Source organism: Crocodylus porosus, unplaced genomic scaffold, assembly GCF_001723895.1.
Source record: "Crocodylus porosus isolate Cpor-Errol unplaced genomic scaffold, CroPor_comp1, whole genome shotgun sequence".
In the NCBI taxonomy this organism is placed as follows: domain Eukaryota; kingdom Metazoa; phylum Chordata; order Crocodylia; family Crocodylidae; genus Crocodylus; species Crocodylus porosus.
In genome coordinates, this window is record NW_017728923.1 from 1,707,761 (window position 1) to 1,728,855 (window position 21,095).

At 46.3% G+C, this 21,095-nt stretch overlaps 1 protein-coding gene across 1 annotated transcript in view; it reads right to left on the minus strand.

Moving 5' to 3' along the window:
* Nucleotides 1-19,338, minus strand: part of LOC109313391 — a 37,694-nt gene extending 18,356 nt beyond the window's left edge. Inside the window, exons 1-6 of the mRNA XM_019539928.1 lie at nucleotides 19,019-19,338; nucleotides 17,742-18,903; nucleotides 10,345-10,561; nucleotides 7,352-7,509; nucleotides 2,805-2,906; nucleotides 1,296-1,493 (exon numbers count right to left, since the gene is read on the minus strand). Of these exons, the coding sequence (XP_019395473.1) occupies nucleotides 1,296-1,493; nucleotides 2,805-2,906; nucleotides 7,352-7,509; nucleotides 10,345-10,561; nucleotides 17,742-18,633 (1,567 nt within the window). The 5' untranslated portion in view covers nucleotides 18,634-18,903; nucleotides 19,019-19,338. The remainder of the gene's footprint in view (nucleotides 1-1,295; nucleotides 1,494-2,804; nucleotides 2,907-7,351; nucleotides 7,510-10,344; nucleotides 10,562-17,741; nucleotides 18,904-19,018) is intronic.
* Nucleotides 19,339-21,095: the final 1,757 nt, after the last annotated feature.

The window sequence follows — 21,095 nt, forward strand, 5'->3', positions numbered from 1 at the left end:
GGGGTCTGTCCTGGGGTCAGTTTTGTTCAATATCTTCATCAACAACCTGGAAGATGGCATAGAGTGCACCCTCAGCAAGTTTGCAGATGACACCAAGATGGGGGGAATAGTAGATATGCTGAAGGGTAGGACTAGGGTTCAGAGTGACCGAGACAAATTGAAGAACTGGGCCAAAAGAAATCTCATGGGGTTCAACAAAGACAAGTGCAAAGTCCTGCACTTAGGACAGAACAGTCCCAAGCACCAGTACAGGCTTGGGGCTGACTGGCTGGGCAGCAGCTCTGCACAACACTACTTAGGGGTTACAGTGGACAATAAGTGGAATATGAGCCAACAGTGTTCCCTTGTTGCCAAGAAGGCTAATGGCATACTGAGCTGCATTGGTAAGTGTGTTGCCAGCAGGTCAAGGGATGTGATTATTCCCCTCTAATCAGCATGGGTGAGGCCATGTCTGGAATACTATGTCCAGTTTTAGGCCCTCTACTATGGAAAGGAGGTCAAGGGAAGTGATTATTCCTTTCTATTCATCACTGGTGAGGCTACATTTGGAGTAGTGTGTTCAGTTTTGGGCCCCCCCACTACAGAAAGGTTGGACAAATTGGAGATAGTCCAGCAGAGGGCAATGAAAATGGTTCAAGGGCTTGGGCACATGCCTTACGAGAAGAGGCTGAGCAAATGAGGCTTATTTAGTCTAGAGAAGAGAATAAGAGGGGGTTTAATAACAACCTTCAACTACCTGAAATGGGGTTTGAAAGAGGATGGAGCTAGACTTCTCGGTGGTGGCAGATGACAAAACAAGTTGCAACAGTCTTCAGTTGCAGCAAGGGAAGTTTAGGTTAGATATTAGGAAAAATTTTCTCACTAGGAGGGTAGTAAAACACTGGAACAGGTTACCCAGACAGGTTGTGGACTCTATATCCTTGGAAGTTGTTAAGATCCAGGTAAAGAAAGCCTTGGCTGGGATGATCTAGTTGGAGATGGTCCTGTTTTGAGCAGGAGGTTGGACTAGATGATCTCCTGAGGTCCTTTCCACCCCTAATGTTCTATGATTCTATAAAAAGACAGGGGGATGTCCTACCCAGCCCAGCCACTATTAACCTGTAGCAGCAACAGCTGAGATTTGCTGGTTAACCTATGATAGCAAGCTACAATGGATGGAGAGGGGCAGATGGGACTTCAGTTGGAGTTGGAGCAATGCTGCACATTTCCCATCCATCTATTTTCAGACTCTCTCTGAAAGGGCCAGAGCTATAAATCCAGCTGGTTTTTCCCTTGACTCAAATTACAATGGGTACCTGGTGGAGACTCTGTCACATGAGCATCCTTGAGACAAGCCTTCTCCATTGTAGCATTCCAGCTGCTGAAGTTTGCTGCCTCTGGGCTCTGCAGAAGGCTTCTGAAGGCCTGTGCCAGGCTACTCAGCTGCTGTGTGGATTTGGCAGTCAGGAGCATGCTGAACACAAGCCCCATGGCTTGGCAAGTTGCACTGGGATCTGAAGGAAATAGAGAACTTCATCAGCTTTGTTGCAGCCATAACTCTGGAAGGCACCTGGAGCTTGCCAGCACATCTTCTGTTGCCACAGCCAGCTCCCAGAGGTATCATTTTGCCATAGAACTTGAATGGATGCCAGCATACCATAGGATTCCTTTCTTTTTCGTGTCCTTGTGACAAGGTATTTAGAAGAATTTGCAGATTTGTTAGAATCTGTCAAGGCCATGTTGTGAGCACTTCTACTTTGGCCTCAAACTTGTGACTTCTGGGCTGCAGTCATAGAGGATTTGCACAAAGAAGCTCTGTATGATCAAGCCTATTCAGAAGATCTAGAGACAGCCTGCAGCCTGTGGGTATCACCCCCTCTTTGTACATGAATCTGTCCCAACAGCAGGTGGATTTGCCACTGTCAGAAGGATCTAACCATGGCTAACTGAATGGGACTCCTCTTTGTCCCCCTGGTCAGCTCTGCTGGCTGAATTCTTCCTGGTCACCTTTTAAACAGTAATGCAGAGGTTCTCAAACTGAGTGGTTGCGCACCACCAATTTAAAACAATACAACCTTAAGTACCACCAGCAACTTTTTCAGTTCAACCTTAAGTACCACCAGTGCATTTTTGTCATATAAAGTAATTATAATAAATCTGCTAATGCATACCACTGACAGGCTGTCTGTGTACCACTGGTGGTACACATACCGCAGATTGGGAACCGCTGCACTAATGAGTTGAACATCCAGATCACACCATAGGTTGGGCAGAGCCGTAACAGTTTTGCCAGTGCACCTCAAGAAGAAAATCTTCAGAATAAACCTCTTCCCTGTTCACTGCAGTGCTGTATTAGAGAACTGCATTAGTCTCTCTATATACAATATTAATGTGTTATACTAGTGAATATTTGAGTGTTGGTCGGGTCTAATATACTTCTCATCTATCATGCTTAGAAGACTAATATGCTTCTTATCTCTACAGAACAAGATACTGAACTAAGTTTGCAGTGAAGCCAGCGTACACTTAAAACCAAACACCTACCCCCCACAACCATCCGAGTCAATAAAATCTGAAACCTGGAACAACAGGTCAGAATGTGGGCACATGGGCAGTAACACAAGGACGTATGGCACAGCACCTGGTTATACACCACTAGCCAGCACTATTCATTTCCATGAGGACCAAATTCACCCAGGTTTAAATCAGTTGGGTTCCAACTTCAGAGACAGCAATCTAACAGCAAAACCAGGGCTAGAAATTCAGCAACATGTGAACATTAACCTGCAGGAGTCTCAGGGACCACCTGTCCACATAACCCTCACCTTTGAAATATGCAACAGACGTTCCACAGTTGCATAGTTTGTCAAGGGCTTGAGCCAGAGCCATCTGTATCTCATAGGACCTCAGGACCCACTGCTGACAATCTGGGAAACAAAACAAATGAGGAGTAACCTGAAAAGGTGAACTACCAACCAGTAAGAATCGTATGCTCAGGGTTATTGCCATTTGGACAGGTGGACCTCTTTGCTGGGCCCAGCACAACATGACCAGTAAGAATGCTAGCTTGCAAAGAGTACAAAGGTTGGGAATCAGGAATGAGGAAGTTCACCCCTGAAATTAGTTAGCCAAGGCAAAATTACCGTTAGAGGAAGGAACATGAAGAGCCCCCCCGCCCCCGCAAGGCCTCCCCACCCCTTGTGGGATCAGGATGGGAGGCAGAACTAGAGACTGCACACCATACTCTACCGATGAGTTGCAGTGGCTTCTAAGGACATCATGATGACTTTGCTTTTTCCATCTACATATTTTTCAGCAAGAAATTGGATTTGCTTAATGGGCTAAAAGCAACATCCCACATCTGTACCCTTTAACTATTTTTTTCTGACTTCATGGAAAAAATATTCCCCTCTAGGAGTCAGGAAATCTTAATTTGAATGCCAGCCTTGCTACCTGACTCTGAGTGACCTTCAGTGAGTCATTTGCTTTGTGGAACTTTTGTTACTAGGAATAAAATGGCTGGACACGTGCAAGCCAAGTAATCTGGAATAAATCACTGGGTTTGAAATTTAGTTCTATGCTGAAAGAATGTAGACAATAACTTCAATTTAGTGGGGCTAACAGAAACCTGATGGGACCCTACCCATGACTGGGCAGTATGCATTGAGGGCTACAGGTTGTACAGGTGGGACAGAGTAGGGAGGAAACGAGGGGTGGAGTGACTCTCTATGTAAAGGAGCATTATACATCTACCCTAATCAAAATGGGATCAGAGGATGAGAAAGTTGAGGTATTGTGGGTTAGGATACATGGAGGTTGGGGGGGAAAGGGACTTGGTGGTGGGGGTCTGCTACAGACCACCACATCAAGAGGAAGAGCTAGACTTGCAATTCTTGAGGCAGCTCTCAGAGGCTATACGGTCTAGGGACATGGTTGTCATGGGGGATCTAAACTACTTTGATATCTGCTGGGAGGAGCAGTCAGCTAAATCCAACCTTTCACATAGGTTCTTAACCTGTGTACAGGACCTTTACCCAACACAGGAGGTATACGGTCCCATTAGTGGGAATGCCTTACTGGACTTGATGTTGGCTACAGAGGAGGACCTGGTAGGGGAGCTGCAGATTCATGGTCACCTTGGGGACAGTGACTACCAATCAACTGAATTCACCATATAGTGTAGGGTGGGAAAGCTAACTGGTAGGGTGGAAGTGCTTGACTTTAGGAAGGCTAACTTCAGTATGCTTAGCAGTTTAGTCAATGATGCACTGCAGGATAGGAATATGGGCAGGATGGGAGTCCAGGAAGAGTGGTCATTTCTAAAGGAAGCGATCCTTTGGGCACAGAGGGAGATGATACCATTACGAGGGAAAGGGGGGAAAGGGGCCAAAAAACTTCCTTGGCTAAACAGAGAAATCCAGGGAAGCCTAAGGGCAAAAAAGGAGGCATATAGGCAGTGGAAGCAGGGGGAAGCTACCAAGGAGGAGTATACCTACTTGGCCTGCACTTGCAGGGAGGCAGTCAGAAAGGCCAAATCAACTACAGAGCTGAGGCTGGCAATACAAATTAAAGACAACAGAAAGTCTTTTTTTAGGTATGTAGGGAGAAAGGTGCAGGGCAGCATAGGACCCCTACTGAACAAGCAGGAGCAATTAGTGACAGACAGGGGGGACAAGGCTGAGCAATTCAATGAGTTTTTTGCCTCTGTTCGTGAACAAGGGTCAAGATAAGTCTCCAGATGGGTTCTCAGATGAGCATCAGAGGGACACCTTCTACCAACTGTTGATACTGACTTGGTGCAGAGTCACTTGGATGGACTGGATGTGTTTAAATCATCAGGCCTGGATGAGCTGCATCTGAGAGTACTGAAGGAATTGGCCAGTGTCATAGCAGAACCACTGGCCCGGCTGTTTGAGCACTTGTGGTGCTCAGGTCAGGTCCCAGAGGACTGGAAAAGGGCCACTGTGGTCCCTATTTTCAAGAAGGGGAGGAAAGAGGATCCAAGTAATTATAGCCCAGTCAGTCTCACCTCTGTCCTTTGGAAAAGATTATTAAGAATAATATTTGTGTGAATCCAGCAGGAACAAGCACAGACTCAGGGGTGACTTAGTGGCTGCTTATAAGTATATAAGGGATGTACATCAGGATCTGGGGGAATGCCTGTTCACTAGAGCGCCCCAAGGGATGACAAGGTCAAATAGTCATGAAATCCTCCAAGACCATTTTAGGCTGGACATAAGGAAAAACTTCTTTACTGTCTTAGCCCACAAGGCCTGGAATAGACTCCCCCCAGAGGTGGTGCAAGCACTTACTCTGGACACTTTTAAGAAGTATTTGGACATTTATCTTGCTGGGATCATTTGACCCTAACAAACTTCCGGCCCCTGGGGTAGGGGGCTGGACTTGATGATCTTCTGAGGTCCTTTCCCTAATGTCTATGAAACCTATTTAATAATGTAGTAGGGCAACCAGCGTGGATTCGTAGCAGGAAGCTCATGCCTGACTAATCTGGTTTCTTTCTATGACCAGATCAGAAAATGCTTAGATGCAGGAGTAGAGGTGGATGTCATTTTCTTGGATTTTAGCAAGATATGGTATCTTATCCCTTTCTCATAAATCAATTAAGAGGCTGTGACTTAGATGATTACACGGTCCAGTGGGTGGCAAATTGGCTTGGGGGTTGCACCCAGAGAGTGGTAGTTTACAGGTTGGTATCAACCTGGAAGGATGTGAGCAGTGGGATCCTGCAGGGTCCGGTCCTTGGACCTGTACTCTTCAGTGCCTTCATCAGTGACTTGGATGTGGGTGTGAAGTGTACTCTGTCCAAGTTTGTGGATGATACTAAATTGTGGGGTGAAATTAACACACCCAAGGGTAGGGAACGATTGCCGGCAGACCTGAACAGGTTGGAAAAGTGGGCAGGACACAGTGGGATGAAGTACAACAAGGACAAGTGCAGACTGGTGCACCCAAGGCATAAAAATATCCAGCACACCTACTGGGTGGGAAGTGACCCTCTCAGCAGCACAGAAGCGGAAAGGGATCTCGGACTCATAGCGGACTCCAAGATGAATGTGAGTCATCAGTGCGATGAAATTATCAGCAAAGCTAACCACACTTTATCATGTATCAGCAGATGCATGACAAATAGAACCAAAGAGGTGATACTTCCTCTCTATGTGGCATTGGTCAGACTGCAGGGCGCTGTACTTTAAGAAGGACGTGGATAACCTCAAGAAGGTCCAGAGGAGGGCACTCATATGGTTAAGGGTTTACAGGCCAAGCCCTATAAGGACAGACTAAGGGACCGGACGTCTTCAGCCTCTGCAAGCAAAGGCTTAGAAGTGAGCTTGTGGCCGCCCACAAATTCATTAGGAGAACACAGCAGGGAATCAGAAATGCTCTGTTCACCAGGGCGCCTCTTGGAGTAACAATGAACAATGGCCACAAGCTGACAGAGAGCAGATTTAGGCTAGACATCAGAAAGAACTTCACAGTAAGGGTGGCCAAAATTTGGAATGGGCTTCCAAGGGAGGTGATGCTCTCCCCTACCTTGGGGGTCTTTAAGAGAAGGCTGGATAGGCATCTGGCTGGGGTCATCTGACCCCAGCACTCTTTCCTGCCCAGGCAGGTGTTTGGACTCGATCTGTTGAGGTCCCTTCTGACCCTAGCATCTATGAATCTATGAATCTAAGCACCCTATCAGTCTGTTTCAACAAGATTTGCGTAGCACATAATGTTAGCTTCAGCTTTCTACATGAGGATGCATTTCTGTTGGTGAGAATTAATATGGAACTTCATCATATCTTTTCTCAAATCCATTTTTTAACTCAAATCCATTTTCTTAGGAAACACATGTTATGTCTGTCCTAGGGGATTTATAATAAACAACTTTAGCCACAAGTATGGGAAAGAGTGCAGTCAGAATGGCAAGCAAAGAATATACTGTAAACATAGAGTAAGAGTATACATCCATTGCCATTAGCAGATTCAACAGAAAGTAACTTTAGATTCACACATGCGGATTCAACACATTTACATGTTCCACAGCACCCTATTTCGTCATTCACTGACCACAGCCCTGTCTGTATCCTATGCTGAAACAACAGGAAAGAACAGATCAAGCAAAGGAATTACAGCAGAGACTAAAGTCATTTTTTCTTTTAGGACAGATGCCCGTTGCTGAAACCAGCCCTTTTCTTCAACAGGTGTTTTTACAGACATTTAACACAAAGTTTCAGTACCAGCCAAGCTCCCCTTACTCCTGACATCCACAATAAAGAACTGAAGTTCTGCATGGACTCTTTAGAGCTTGCAAAGGGAGAACATCTGTCCATTTGTTTACAGAACAGAGGCAGCACCTCTTACCCACCTGCTGTATGAAGGCATAGAGAAATGGACTGGCTGTAGCGTGTGCTGGGGCAGTCATTTAACTCATGGGGTGTAGGGCTGCTGAGGACATAGACAGAAGGATCCTGGGTCACAGAGCAGCAGCTGCACCGGCTCATGGACACATCACCCAGCTGATGTCTGAAAGAGGCAGACATACACACATAAGAAAGATAATGCAACCTGTAGCCCAGAGAATTGCATAGTTGTGACCTAGTGGCAGGGTGACCCCAATGTGCAGACACCAGGAACTGAAGCCATACATTTTTGCCTTCTCTATCCAAAGTAAAGAGCCTGGGAGAACAATACCCTTTCCTCCATGATCACCTGCCTTCGTGAAACAGGAAACCTGAGAGTATGTCAGACCTCCTGAAAGTGCTCTGGTCCCCACACTTCAAAAAGGATATAGAAGAACTAGAGAAGGTACAGAGAAAGGCAAAAAAGATAATTAGTAGTATATAGGGGCTTCCAAATGAAGAGATACTGAAAAGGCTAGGTCTATTCAGTTTAGAAAAGAGACACTTAAGGGGACATATGATAAGGGTTTGCAAAATATTGAATGGTGATGAGAAAGTGAGTAGGGATTTATTATTTACTATCACAATGTAAGAACTAAGGGTCACAAAATAAAACTACTAGGTAGTCAGTTTAACAAAAGGAAGGTCTTTTTCACACAGCATGTAATTAAAGTGTGAAGCTCACTGCCACCAGCAGTTGTGGAAGCTGACAATCTAGCCAGATTCAAAAAGGGACTGGACAAGTTCTTGGACAATAGCTATTGAGCACAGGAGTTAGGGATACAATCTCAGAATCAGAACTTCCTAGACCAGGGGTGGGAAATTATTTCAGGCAGAGGGCTGCTTACTGAGGTTTGGCAAGTCATCAAGGACCACATGACAGGCAGCCAGGGGCAGATAAATATTACTTTTCTAAATTTTTTAGGGGCCCTGTGGGCCAGACAGAATGGCCTGGTGGACTGCATCTGGCCTGTGGGCCACATTTTGCCTGGCCCTGTCCTAGACCTTAAATGCTGGAGGCTGCAAGTGAGAGAGGAAAAGTGGCAAAAACCCTGTTTGACACAATTCACTCTCCATTTCAGCTTCCTATCTCTCCCACTGGGACACAGGAGCAGTTCTCACAAGAAAAGCATGCCCTTCCTCTTCCAACAGGCCAGTCTCATTTCCTTGCTCCCTGTTTCATTCACTATTTATTACTCAAACTGTTGTAACTCCACAGAACATGCACCACTGGAGGCTTCTGACTAATGGCTGGGTAAGTCAGCATAAGCTGGTCTATGGGAGATGCTTGTGTCTGGTCTCTCACTCTCTCAGCGGGACGCAGCAGCCACGTGTGGTGAGAAACAGTAGAGCAAAACAGCTCACATTTAAGATGCAGGCAAAATCCTGGGAACAGGGATAGAGCCCATAGCATAGACAGATGCACAGAGTATAGCTGTTTTGCTCTTGTGGGAAGCAAATACTCTTACCAGAGGTAGATTCTGTTCTAAGGTAGGGAGAAGAGGAATGAAGAAAATAGCAGAAGTGTCAAGAGTGATCAATTACCAGATAAGGAGGTTAAATTATAACTGGGTCTGATGCAGTTGACTCAACAAGTCCCAGTGAGGCTTCCTCCTCATCCATAAACAATGAGCTTTTCCCCACCTTTGGAGCTGGAGCACTGGGGCACTGATCTTTGGTTCTTTTCTATCAGAGAAGGGGTTTCCCCCACCTCATCTATCTGTCCACCTAATTTCTTCCATTCATTTCCTCATTCTACTGACGACTCTAACCCCAGCCTTTCCTTACCTCTGCTGACTACACTCGCTTTACCAGAGGGCTGAATATATTTGTCAGTGGAGCTGTGGAGCAAATCACATTCAAATCCCCAGTGGCAGATACAGGGGGGCATAGCAGCACAGGAACATCTCGCTTCTGACTGTGCACCACATGGGCAGCGAGCTCCCTGATCTCACTGGCATCTCATCACAGCTTCTGCTGGGAACTCTGTATGGTATGTGCCCTGTGCTTAGAGCTCATGAGCTGGTCAGTGCAGGTTATGGCCAGAGCCCCTGCTCTTACAGAGCTTCAGAGCCCATTGGATATTCTTCATCTCTCTCTCCTGCCTCCCCCTCTCTACCTTCCCAATTCACTGGCAGGGGAAAAGAGGCTCTGGAGCCCTGTGGAGCCCAAGGACTCTGGTTACAGCCTGCACTGAGCTCGGGAATGCCCTGGGACAGTGAGATTTCAAAAGTTCTCTCACTCCACATTCAAACCAATCCAAGACCTTTTCGAAAGCTAAAGAGAAAGCAAGCTATCCCAGAACAAGTGGCCAGGACAATTGCCTCAGGTAGGGGAGGCAGAGATTTAAGTCCTTGGTCTGAATCAGTCAAAGGACTTGAAACTTTTGCCAGAAGACTTTCCATCAGTTCTGCCCACTGGCTCCTCTTTACCCAAGGGTATACTGCATGACTGACTTGCCCCTGTATCTATTTGGGACTGCTGAGGGGTGGAGAACCAGCTGGTCTTGTCTGGAATGACAACAGTGGACTGTGGGAAATGGCATGGAACTTATTTTGCTAGTGACAGGATTAGCATAAGGGAGCAATAACTTTTTTGGCAGGGCAATGGAAGGTTTAAATGGGCCAAGGTGTTCTAATCCAGGATTTAAATCAAACACTTAGCTGGTGAATGGGGTGATGCTACTGTCAGGCTTCACTAAACTTAAAAATGATACAAAAAGTAAAGGGTTTCCACCATGTCACCTATGGATGATGGCCATGACCAGAGGAAGAGAGGTCATACAGGACACCCCCAATGTTGCCAGGGACTCATTTATGTACTTCTCAAAAGCAACCAAGACCTGCTCAAGGACAAGTGTCAGATCTCCTGGTTCAGAAAAGAAAAGAAATAGTGCAACAAAGAGTCCATCAGGTAAAACTTAACCCCTTCCCACCTTCCTGTAGGGCTGCCTTCTCACCGTTTATTCTCATAGGCAAATTTCCCTGGGGTCAGGATCTCCAGAAGCTCAGGGTCCACCCTCTCATTGTTCGTGTACACCAGTGCATCCAGTAGATTGCTTGTAGACACTGCTTGCCCCAGTGCAAAGCTGCTACTGTTCCCAACATACAGGGCAATGGCATTGGAGCCAGTTTTAAGAAGAGGTCTGCTGGAGTTATTTGGGAATGGCAAATCAACTGCATTCCAGGAAAGAAAAAAAAACACAGATTGTGAAATATACAGTGATTGATACAACCACCTTGGGGAGCTGGCAAAACTCCCAACATGAAGAGAAGCAGACTGCAGCAAAGAGCAGACAGAGCTTAGGGCTTATATCAATTTCTACCTTGCATTCTAACCCTGACCCTTCTGCCCAGGAATTTGTAGTTTCATTTCTCATGACATTTTCTTGTTTGCTGAAGTTTATCATTTGTGGTTGAGTTCAGATAAGAAATTTGGCAAAAGGGTTTAGTAGAGCTAATTCTGCTTGCATAAGGGACATGACTCTAATTTATGTGTTGTAATCAGAAAACTATTAACAAACCCCAACACAGGAGGAAGAGGGGAAGGGAAGTGCTCCAAAGTGATGTAGTTCAAACTTGGCTTGGTATTTAATTCTCAATAAGCTCTGCATAAGGAGCCCAGCATGAAAGCTGTATATACTGTAATGTGTATACTGAAATATAAGTATATAGAATATATACTTATAGAATAAGGCTGGTTAAGAAATCCCATTTTAGCTTTAGCATTTAGCTGAAAAATTGTGGTACAGAGGCCTAAGCACAGAGAGATGGATATATCTGAAAGATCTACCATAGCTCTGATGCATTTCCTGTTTTTTTCCTCATTTTATTCAACATTCTATTCCCTCCCCACTGAAACTACTGAGGATTTAAAGATAGTATATTTATAATACTGTTAATACTACTAGTCTCTTTTGAAAAACTTGATCCCTCACAAACAAAAGATGCCTAAGCAGATAATCAGAAGCTCTTTTCAGCCTCTCATCTGCAAATGTTACCTCTTCTATTACTGTCCTGGGGACCTGGTTCCATACAGACTTGCATTATCCTGACTGAAGTATTAACATCAGACTCCTTGGAGGTTTCCCAAGGAGGTTTAGAACTAATGGACTAACCAGGTCTATCCCTATTTAGCTTGAAATCTGATAAGATCACAGCATAGATTCATAGATTGTAAGGGGCTGAAAGGGACCTCAAAAGATCATCAGGTCCAGCCCCTGCACTAGGCAGGGAAGACAACTAGGGGTCTGGTGACCCCAGCAAAGTGACTGTCCAGTCTCCTCTTGAAGATTGCCAGGGTAGGTGATTGCACCACTTCCAGAAGGAGTTTGTTCCACAATCTAGACACCCTGACTGTGAAGGAGTTTTTCCTAGAACTGATCCTGAAGCAGCCTTCCAGGAGTTTGTATCCATTACTCCTGGTCTTCCCCATGGCTGCCCCGATGAACAGTTGTTCACTGAGCTCTTCATGTATTCTCCTGATGTAGTGGTAAGCTACTACCAAGTCCCCTCTCAGCTTTCTCTTCTTTAGGCTGAAGAGGCCGAAGTCCCTCAGACTCTCCTCGTATGGTCTGTCTTGCAAGTCTCTGATCATATGAGTGGCTCTTCTCTGGACCCTCTCAAGTTTTTCCACATCCTTGTTGAAGTGCGGCACCCAGAACTGGACACAGTACTCCAGCAGCAGTCTCACTAGTGCTGAGTACCGTGGAAGAATCACTTCCTTGGTTTTACATGAGACACATTGGTTGATGCATGCCAGACTACTGTTTGCCCTCCTGGCTACAGCATTGCACTGACAGTTTATGTTCATAGATTCATAGATTGTTAGTGGCTGGAAGGAACCTTGCAGATCATCGGGTCCAGTCCCCCCATTCTAGGCAGGAAGACAACTGGGGTTAGGTGACCCCAGCGAGGTGACTGTCCAGTCTCCTCTTGAAAAACCTCTGGGGTAGGTGACTACACCACCTCTGGAGGGAGTTTATTCCACAGTCTGGACACCCTGACTGTGAAGGAGTTTTTCCTGGTATTAAACCTGAAGCGGCCTTCCAGGAGTTTGTATCCATTGGTCCTGGTCCTCTCCAGAGGTGCTCTAGTGAACAGTTATTCACTGAGCTCCTGATGCACTCCTTTGATATAGCAGTAAGCTGCTATCAAGTCCCCTCTCAACCTTCTTTTCTTTAGGCTAAAGAGGCCCATGTCCCCCAGCCTTTCCTTGTATGGCTTGCTGTGTCATACGGGTGTCTCTTTTCTGGACCCTCTCAAGTTTTTCCATGTCCTTATTGAAGTGTGGTGCTCAGAACTGGATGTAATACTCCAACTGTGGTCTCACCAGTGCTGAGTACAGCAGGAGTATCACTTCTTTAGTTTTATACAAGATGCATTGGTTGATGCATGCTATTTGCCCTGCTGACCGCTGCCTTGCACTGACAGCTCATATTAGTGCAATGGTCAATCATTACCCCTAGGTCCCTTTCAGCGTGGTGCAGGTCAGGCTGTTACCTTTGAGCCTGTATGTATGTTGAGGGTTGTTTGCCTCCAGATGAAGCACCTTACACTTAAAAGTGTTAAACTTCATCTGGTTCTGGTCTGCCTAACTCTCGATCTTGTCCAGGTTCACCCGTATCTGCAACTTATCTTCTGACATGACTTCACTGTCCCATAACTTGGTGTCATCCACAAACTTGGCCAGCGAGCTTTTCACTCCCCCATCCAAATTATTGATAAAGATGTTGAAAAGCACTGGACCAAGCATGGACCCCTGAGGGACATCACTGGCCGCTTCATGCCAGGAAGACACAAATCCATTAATGAGAACTCTCTGGGTCCTACCCTGTAGCCTGTTTCCCACCACTGAACCACTGAGCAGCTGAGCCCACAATCTTTCAGTTTTCCCACAAGGATATTGTGGGATACTAGATCAAAAGCCTTTTGGAAGTCTAGGTATATAATGTCAACCTCCTCTCCCTTGTCCAGGTGGCAAGAGACCTAGTTGTAGAAGGAGATGAGATTGGTAAGACAAGACCTACCCGTGATGAAGCTATGCTGGCTGTTGTTCAGGATCCTACCCTCTATGAGTGAGTCACACATATACTCCTTGATGAGTTTTTCTAGGATTTTCCCTGGGATAGAAGTTGGACTGACTGGCCTATAGATGCCCGGGTCCTTCCTCATCCCTCTCCTGAAGATGTGCACAGTGTTGGCTCTCTTCCAGTCCTCAGGGAATCTCCCCTGAGCACCACAGTTTTTGGAAAAGATTTGCCAGGGGTCCTGCAATGACCTCAGCCAGCTCCTTCAGCACTCTCAGGTGAAGTTCATCCGGTCTTGGTGACTTATAAATGTCTAGCTTTTCTAGATGGTTATGCATCAGCTCAGCGTCAATAGCGGGAAGGCTGTCATTCCCACCATGCCTCATGTGAGCCTTATCTTACGTATTTTTCCCCTTGGTCCGGTGAAAAACTGAAGCAATGTGGGCATTCAGGAGTTTGGTTTTCTCTTGGCATCGGTTACCAGCTTTCCTGGGTTGTTAAGCAATGGCCCCATGCTTCCATTCGTTTTCCTTTTGCTCCCTACATATCTAAGGAAGAACTTCTTATGGTCCTTCATGAAACAATATGATTTATTAAATAGTTTTAATCTACTTTAACAGATACCAAACACCACTGACGGGCAGCTGGTTCTGCTAGTAGTGTAACTAAGGTGGGGCAACCAGAGCACCAGCCCTGTGGGGCTGACTTGGGCAGGGGAGGAGGAGGTAGAGGGAAAGGGGAGGTTAGGGAGAGGGAGCAAAAATACAGCTGCTGCACTGTTGGCCTGGCCACTGTCACAGCCAGCAGCTGTTGCCCTGAGCACCACTGCTTCTCAGGGCACAAAAACTACCCACTTATGCCTCTGGGGTCTGTAGTAAATGTAAAGCAGCACCTTTCTAATTTACTGCCAGAACACAAAATGGACAGTTCCAAAAAATGTCTTACTAAAATTGGGACAAGCAGGATTTTCAAGGGAGGCTGTCAATTTAAAAATGGTCTTTGGACAGAAAATACTTTCTCAGTTGTTTCAGCAAGTGGGACTTCAGGTTACTGTTAAAAAATTAGAGAGAGATTAAAAGGAACTTTCTTTCTTTCAGCAGTACTTTCCATTTCCTCTTTAGCCAGCCTGCACATTTGTATGAGCCCCTCACCGCCTTACAGGACAGACACAAAAATCTAGCTAGATGCTTATCTGCTGCTCCATCACCCAAGCACCTCTCAGGCATTTAAAGGTATTTCTGCAGAGAATCCCCCATGAAGAATGGCTGTGCTACTGTCCCCAGTTTACAAATTAAAAATAACTAAAACATGGACTAGGTACAGTAGGGACAATAAAGGACATAGATGCCTGACTTTTACCCATGTCCCCTTTTAAAGATGCATGTCCAAAGCTGTAATCCTAAAAGCTCCTGATTAGCTGCTATATAGCTCTAGAGGAACGCAAATGCCAGTGGTGCTTCCTGTTTCGATGAAATTCTGCTTCTCTGTGCACCCACAAGGACCTTAATTTGACAGAGCTAAGCCTCTGCTTTCTTTAACACACAGCCTGAGGAGGAAATGGTGTAAAACATCTCATTTTTAGATCATTTCTAGGTCATCAGAACATTTGGTTAGGAAGTGGGAGACCTGGTTCAATTCTCTCCTGATGGGGTTCAAATCTCTCACCTTCCTGGGGAGTGCTGTGAACGAAAGGTGATAGGGGCGCTCTTCCCCCCTCCTGGTGAAGTGATGCCACTGGGCAGACAACAATTCAAGATGTACTGGGCTAATGAGAGCGTGCCATACTGGTTAGAGCACTCTCCTGGGGGGACTGGAGTCCTGGGGTCCAGCTCTTGCTCTGATAAACTTTCATTTGAAATGTGAAAAACATTTCTTGGAGCAAGGACCACCACCCAGGGCTCCACCTCTCAGAAGAGAGCCTGAGCCGCAAGACGTGCCCCAACTTCACTGGCCCACCAAATCTGTAATGTTTTTCTGTGCAGTGGAACAGCTCAGTTGTGAGGGGAGGAAAGGGGGCTGCTCAGAACAGTTTATGGCCTGGTGGTTACTTAGAGGTGCTCTCTTGGAGAGCAGGGATGTAGGTTTAAATTCCCTGACTAAGAGGAACAGATTTAACCCAGATTTGTCACCTTCTGGATGAGTGCTCTAACTCCTGGGCTGTTATATGAAGGGAAAAAAGTGCCACTTTCTCTTCTAGCTGCGATCTGAAAGCACAAATCTGTAGGGCTGTGCAAAATTTTGGCAGCCATTTCGTTTTGGAGGTGTTTTGGCCCATTTCAGCACCCAAAACACTGAATCTAAAATTAAATGAAAGCCTCCGAAGCAAAACAAAACCATCCAACATGTTTTGGACACGTTTCAGAAGTGCCCCCTGGGAATAGTCCAGCACAGCCCTGCAGCCCTTCTTGTAAAGTGCTGGAAGGCTGGGGCCAGGTGGGGGATGGGTCCAGGCAGGGCAGCTGGTGAGTGTGGGGCTTTCTTAAGTGCCAGGAGGCTGGAGCCTGGCAGGGGATGGGGCTGGGCAGGGCAGCCATGGGGGCTTCTGTGGCTCCTCCCGTCAAGGCAGAGGCAGCCACAACCGGATGAGCCATGGGAGAACCTGCCACTGCTCGGCTGTGCCTGCCCCTCCCCAGCTGATCTGAATCAGCACCAAAACAGCGTCGAAACTCTGAAACAGATTCGACTGAACTGAAACAGAACAGTGATCTGAAACACCAAAACGTATCACTGTCCTCTGAAACAGCGGAATCTGAAACCAAAACGAAACAGCCATTTCACACAGCCCTATAAGTCTATTCAGTTTTCTGAAAGGAAGAGCATAGACCCTTGTCTTCCAAAGAAGGGTCTGGGCTGTGGATCCAGAGGTAAGCTATCTGGGGAGAGAGGGAGACAGGATTTAAGTCTCACTCATGCCCTCAGCATTTGCCCACTGACTATCTCTACATGGGTGCATACTGACTTAGCATGCTGGCTGTTTTAAAATCATCCTGAGGTTCCTAACTCTCCCTATGAACTCTACAGTGATCTCAGACTCTTACCACTGGGTATCACTGCTTTCACACCAACCTTCTAAGTGCCCACATCCTTTATTAGATCTGAGTCTAGGTGACTTACCACAGGCCACACAGGAATCTTGTGGCAGCATTTGGATTTGAATGTCAAGCCAGCAACCTGAGCACTGACCATTCTTCCTCTCAAACACAAAAGGAAACAGTGACTGCAAACCACAATGACTGGGAGGGAAAAGAGCTGAAACTGCCTTTGGCTCCTTTGTTTTAGGTGGGTTAGATTTTAAGCTTTGAATAGAGGACTGGAAAAGGCACCATGCCGCAGGTCACTGGCTCCAGTCCTCTGCTACCCCAGAGAGCTATATCATGTAATCCCTTTCATAAACTAAACAAGCTTCACCTTGGAAAGAACTTCAGCCTCTCTTTAGGTGATCAAGCTGGCCTTACAAAAGCATCCAGGGTAATCACACTGCCTAAAGTTAAGTTTGCAATGCAAGGACCAGATAGTAAGAGATAACTCATCCCAACTCAAAAGTTTTGACACAGGCAGTTGTGATACAAGACATCTGTGGAGTCAGCATTTCCAGCTGCCCAATTCTTCCTTTGGTGTGGCCAATTTCTGTAAATATTTGTTCCCCATCTGTTACCCTAAAGGAAGTTTCAGAAACTGGAAGGAAGTCCAATTCCCAGCCCAGTAAATAGATATAAGCCTAAGCTGGTTGTTTCATGTCTGATTCAAAAAAGAGAAGAAAAAAAATTATGCTGGTGGGTTTTTGTTTTTGTAGTTCCTTTTCTATTGTTTTTTGGTGGGGTTGTAGGAAGAGATTTTTAAGGACAGGGAGGACAACACCAACCCTCCACTTCCACACTGGAGTGTCTCACAAGGAAGGACAAATATTACTCCCATGGAGAAAAGGGCACAGAAGGGAGAAAAGTAATTAGTTCAAAACAGGACAGTGGCAGACCAGGAAATGGAGCTTGCTCACCCACCTTCATTGCTTCTCCAGAGAAGGTAAATGACCTGGTCTTCCACAGTCCCCAAAACACCCAGCAGCAAATCACTAACACAAAATTCCTCAAGAAGGTTCACCTTTGGGATGTACTTTGAGGGACAGCAGGAAAGGAGGGAGACTGGTGATTTATTTGTACTATCATAACACCTCAGGTCCCCAGCTGGTCTATTGAAGTGGACAACGTAGAAACCCAGAATGAAAAAGACATTTTCCCAAAGTGAAGGACAGATGCTTTGCTTATCTCATACCCATAATCCCATCTTGCAGACATGCACAGGCCCCAGCAACCAGAAGCCTGGAGTCCTACCTGGGGTTTTGTTTTGGACTGAGCCAATCAGAAGCAGGCCATCTGGAGAGGTTTTGCCATAAACATCCATGAGGAAATAAATTTCTTTGGTCAGCCCTTCAATCAGCACCAGAACTAAGTCCCTCAGCACAGTGGAAGGTGGTCCTTGAAGCTCTATGAATTCAGACTCCCCAGGAGAGGACATGGGGTGGACTTCATTGATCAGTGCAGCAGAAGCATTCAGCTGAGAAGAGGGGATGCAGTGGTTGTCCCTGCCAGGACTGGGCATTGCCACTTGAAAAACCCATTGAGAATCTGTTCCATGGCACCTTTCTATTGACTCATCCAAAATCCTGAAGTCTGGGTCCTCCAGGAATGCATCCCTGTCAGGGGTCAAAACACTGAGCAACACATCTGCCCTGTCAGTCTTCTTAGACTTATGGACCAAGGCATCCACCAGACCATTACTCGTGACCTGCATGCCTTCCTGAAAGTTCTCTTTCCCATAATACAGGGCAATAGCATCAGGGCCATTCTGGATAGTATTCTTAGGAAAGATCACGGAGGGGCGAGGCTGTACTGTGGAGGACCCAATGAGGAAGAAGCCTTGGCTGTCCGTGGTGTAGCCCTTGAGGTTCAGGACTCTGTAGGCCAGGTTTCCATTGCCATTGTAAAAGATGAGGTAGTAGCCATCCAAGGGGGCTGTTTGACCACTGGTGTGATATAGCTCCACAAACTCAGAGGTGTCTTCTCCTGGGTTGTCTGCATTGATCTCATTTATCAGAAGTGCATGCTCTGTTTTCTGGTCCCTGGGGTTCTTGATGAGGTTCTGAGCAGCTGCCATGGGGAGCCAAATGCACACCATGAGCATCACACCAGTCAGCTGCCCAGCTCCCATGCTGGAGGCTCCCATCTTGGAGCTCTTCCAGGTCTTCAGGGACAAGGATTTCTGTTCCAGTTTGACACAAGAGGGAAAAGGCTATGCACTGTACCACTAGCTAATGGAATTCTATTCAGCACCGCCACTGCTTTGCCATTATAAAACGGCAAGGGAAGGCCTTGGATCCAAGCACAGACCAGAGAAGGGAGACCACGGCTCCCTGGGAGTCCGATGCATGCAGAGGACAGTGCAACAGCACAGATGGGAAGTGGATCAGTAGGATGTGAGACTGCCCAATTCCACCTTTTGGAGAGAAGAATAAACATAAATTACAGAGCCCAAGGAACACAATAACGTTAACCATTCTTGGTCGGTAGAGGTTCCTGCTGCAAGTCAGCAGTTCCCAAACAAGCCTTACCCAAAACTTCACATTTCAAATGCCACCCTTCTTTTCTTGTACCTGCAATACAAGGGAATTTTAGCAGCGATAGTCTGCCCTGGAACTAAGCCAGCCAAGGTCTCAGTGTGAGGTCAGGATCAGGTTAACATTTTTGTCCCTCTGGGCCCATCTAATTCATTTCAATTAACAGAGCATAATATTAAAGATATGAACCAATGTCCAGGGGCTGGGGTTGCATGGGCACTAAGGTGCATGGTCGACAGCCTAGAGGTTGCAAGTTTGAGGCCATAGCAGAAACACACTCATGGTGCAGCCTGTCAGATTCCAACAAATCTGTGAATTCTGCTAAATACATTGTCACAAGGACATCAAAAGGGAAGTACTTAATGTCCTTGTCAGGTGGATAAAAAGAAGAACATGTTTCCTGGGCTGGGCTGGAGCTGCTGTTCTTGCTACATCTACAGGCATCCATCACAAAGCAGCTCTACTGACTGCAGTAACCTCCCAGGCCTTCACTATAGTTCTGAGCAGCTGTATCTATGTGGTGACCTTACTGGTCCAGTAGCAGAACCTCAAAAGCTTACTGGGCTATTTGTGTGGGCTGCCTCCTAACCTGGAGGCAGTATAGCTGTACCAGCACAGAGCTTTGGATGGGCCAGTTAGCGGCAGGACGGGTTAAATTAGTCTGAAGTTCCTACGCCCATTAGTATACACCACACACACTTGAAAGAACACCACACAAATTTAGGGCTGTGTGTAGTTGCCTTTTTACCTCTCCTTGCATCCAAAGTTTCTAGAGCAAGTTGTCCTTTCATTATAACTCTGTTAGGGCAGAACATTCACTCTCTGCAGCTACAGGGTCAGGGTCCAGGTCTAGGTCAAACAGCATGCTCAATGCACTCCAATGGGCCAGTTACTGAAATCAACAGCACACAAGGCAGTGATTTAACTAGCATCATATTAGACCACCTTGACTCTACAGCGTGAATGACAAAAATACAAATTTGGGTCAAAAGGGGACAGCTTTCAGCATTAACTCAGTGCAGGGCTGAACCTTACACCTCAGGAGCTGCTGCAGCACCCAGTCACCACCGAGCCACTGCATCCCTTGGAGGCCTAGCAGAGGAAGAAGCAAAATTAATGTATTTGGTAACTGCTGTTTCCTTTGCTTCTTCACCCACATTGTCTGCCAAGTCAGCACATATTCTGTTTGCATCACTTTTGCACTTTTGCACTACTCTAAGCCTTTCATCTTCAAAACTACCACCAAGCATAGTACCACTATAGCAATACTGTTAGAGGCCCCAAAAAAGCATTTCCCACAAAGCTGCTCTCAGAAACAGGCATGTAGTTAACAGAAATTGGAGGCGGGGAGTAATTGAGAAAGACATCAAAAAGGTCAGACCTATTTTTTCCACTTCCTGAGCATTTCTATTAACCGTCACCAGTATCTGCCTAACCCAGATAACCTGAGCACAGTGTAGATGTGTAGTCAGCTCCAGTTACGTGGTGAGCATGATTACTACAACCTCTAAACCAGGTGAAGTGATGCCCATGACTAGGAGGAAAAAATCCTATTTTCACATCCTGCACAGATGTCTGTGACATTCCCTTTGGTCATACAGCAGGGTACTGACCTGCCTTTCCCAGTGTACTGGAAGTCTTTTATTAAAGTTAATTTGACCTGGTTAGAGAAGGGAAGTGCACACACCTAGCTCCCCAGCTCTTTCTGGTGTCCCCAGGTAGCGTGCAAAGCAGCAGCCCAGTGCTGTACACAATCCACTGCCTCTTGAAGATGCAAGTCACAGCAAATCTGGAAACATCTACCCCTGCAGTGCAAAAGCCTTTGGGAGTTCTTTGTCCCTCTATCCACATCCATGCTGCCATCTGGGGTGTGACTGCAACCTGAGTAGACAGACCTGAACAAGCTGTCATCTGACTAGCCTGGGTACCAACAGCGGTGAAGCAGCCATGGCAACATAGGCTTCAGCTGCCTGAATAAGCTCCCAGGATCTCCACTTGTCTGTATCCTGCCACGTCTTTGCTGCTTCTGTCAGAAGTGACTCCTGGAGGCTGATAACCAGCAACTTGAGAG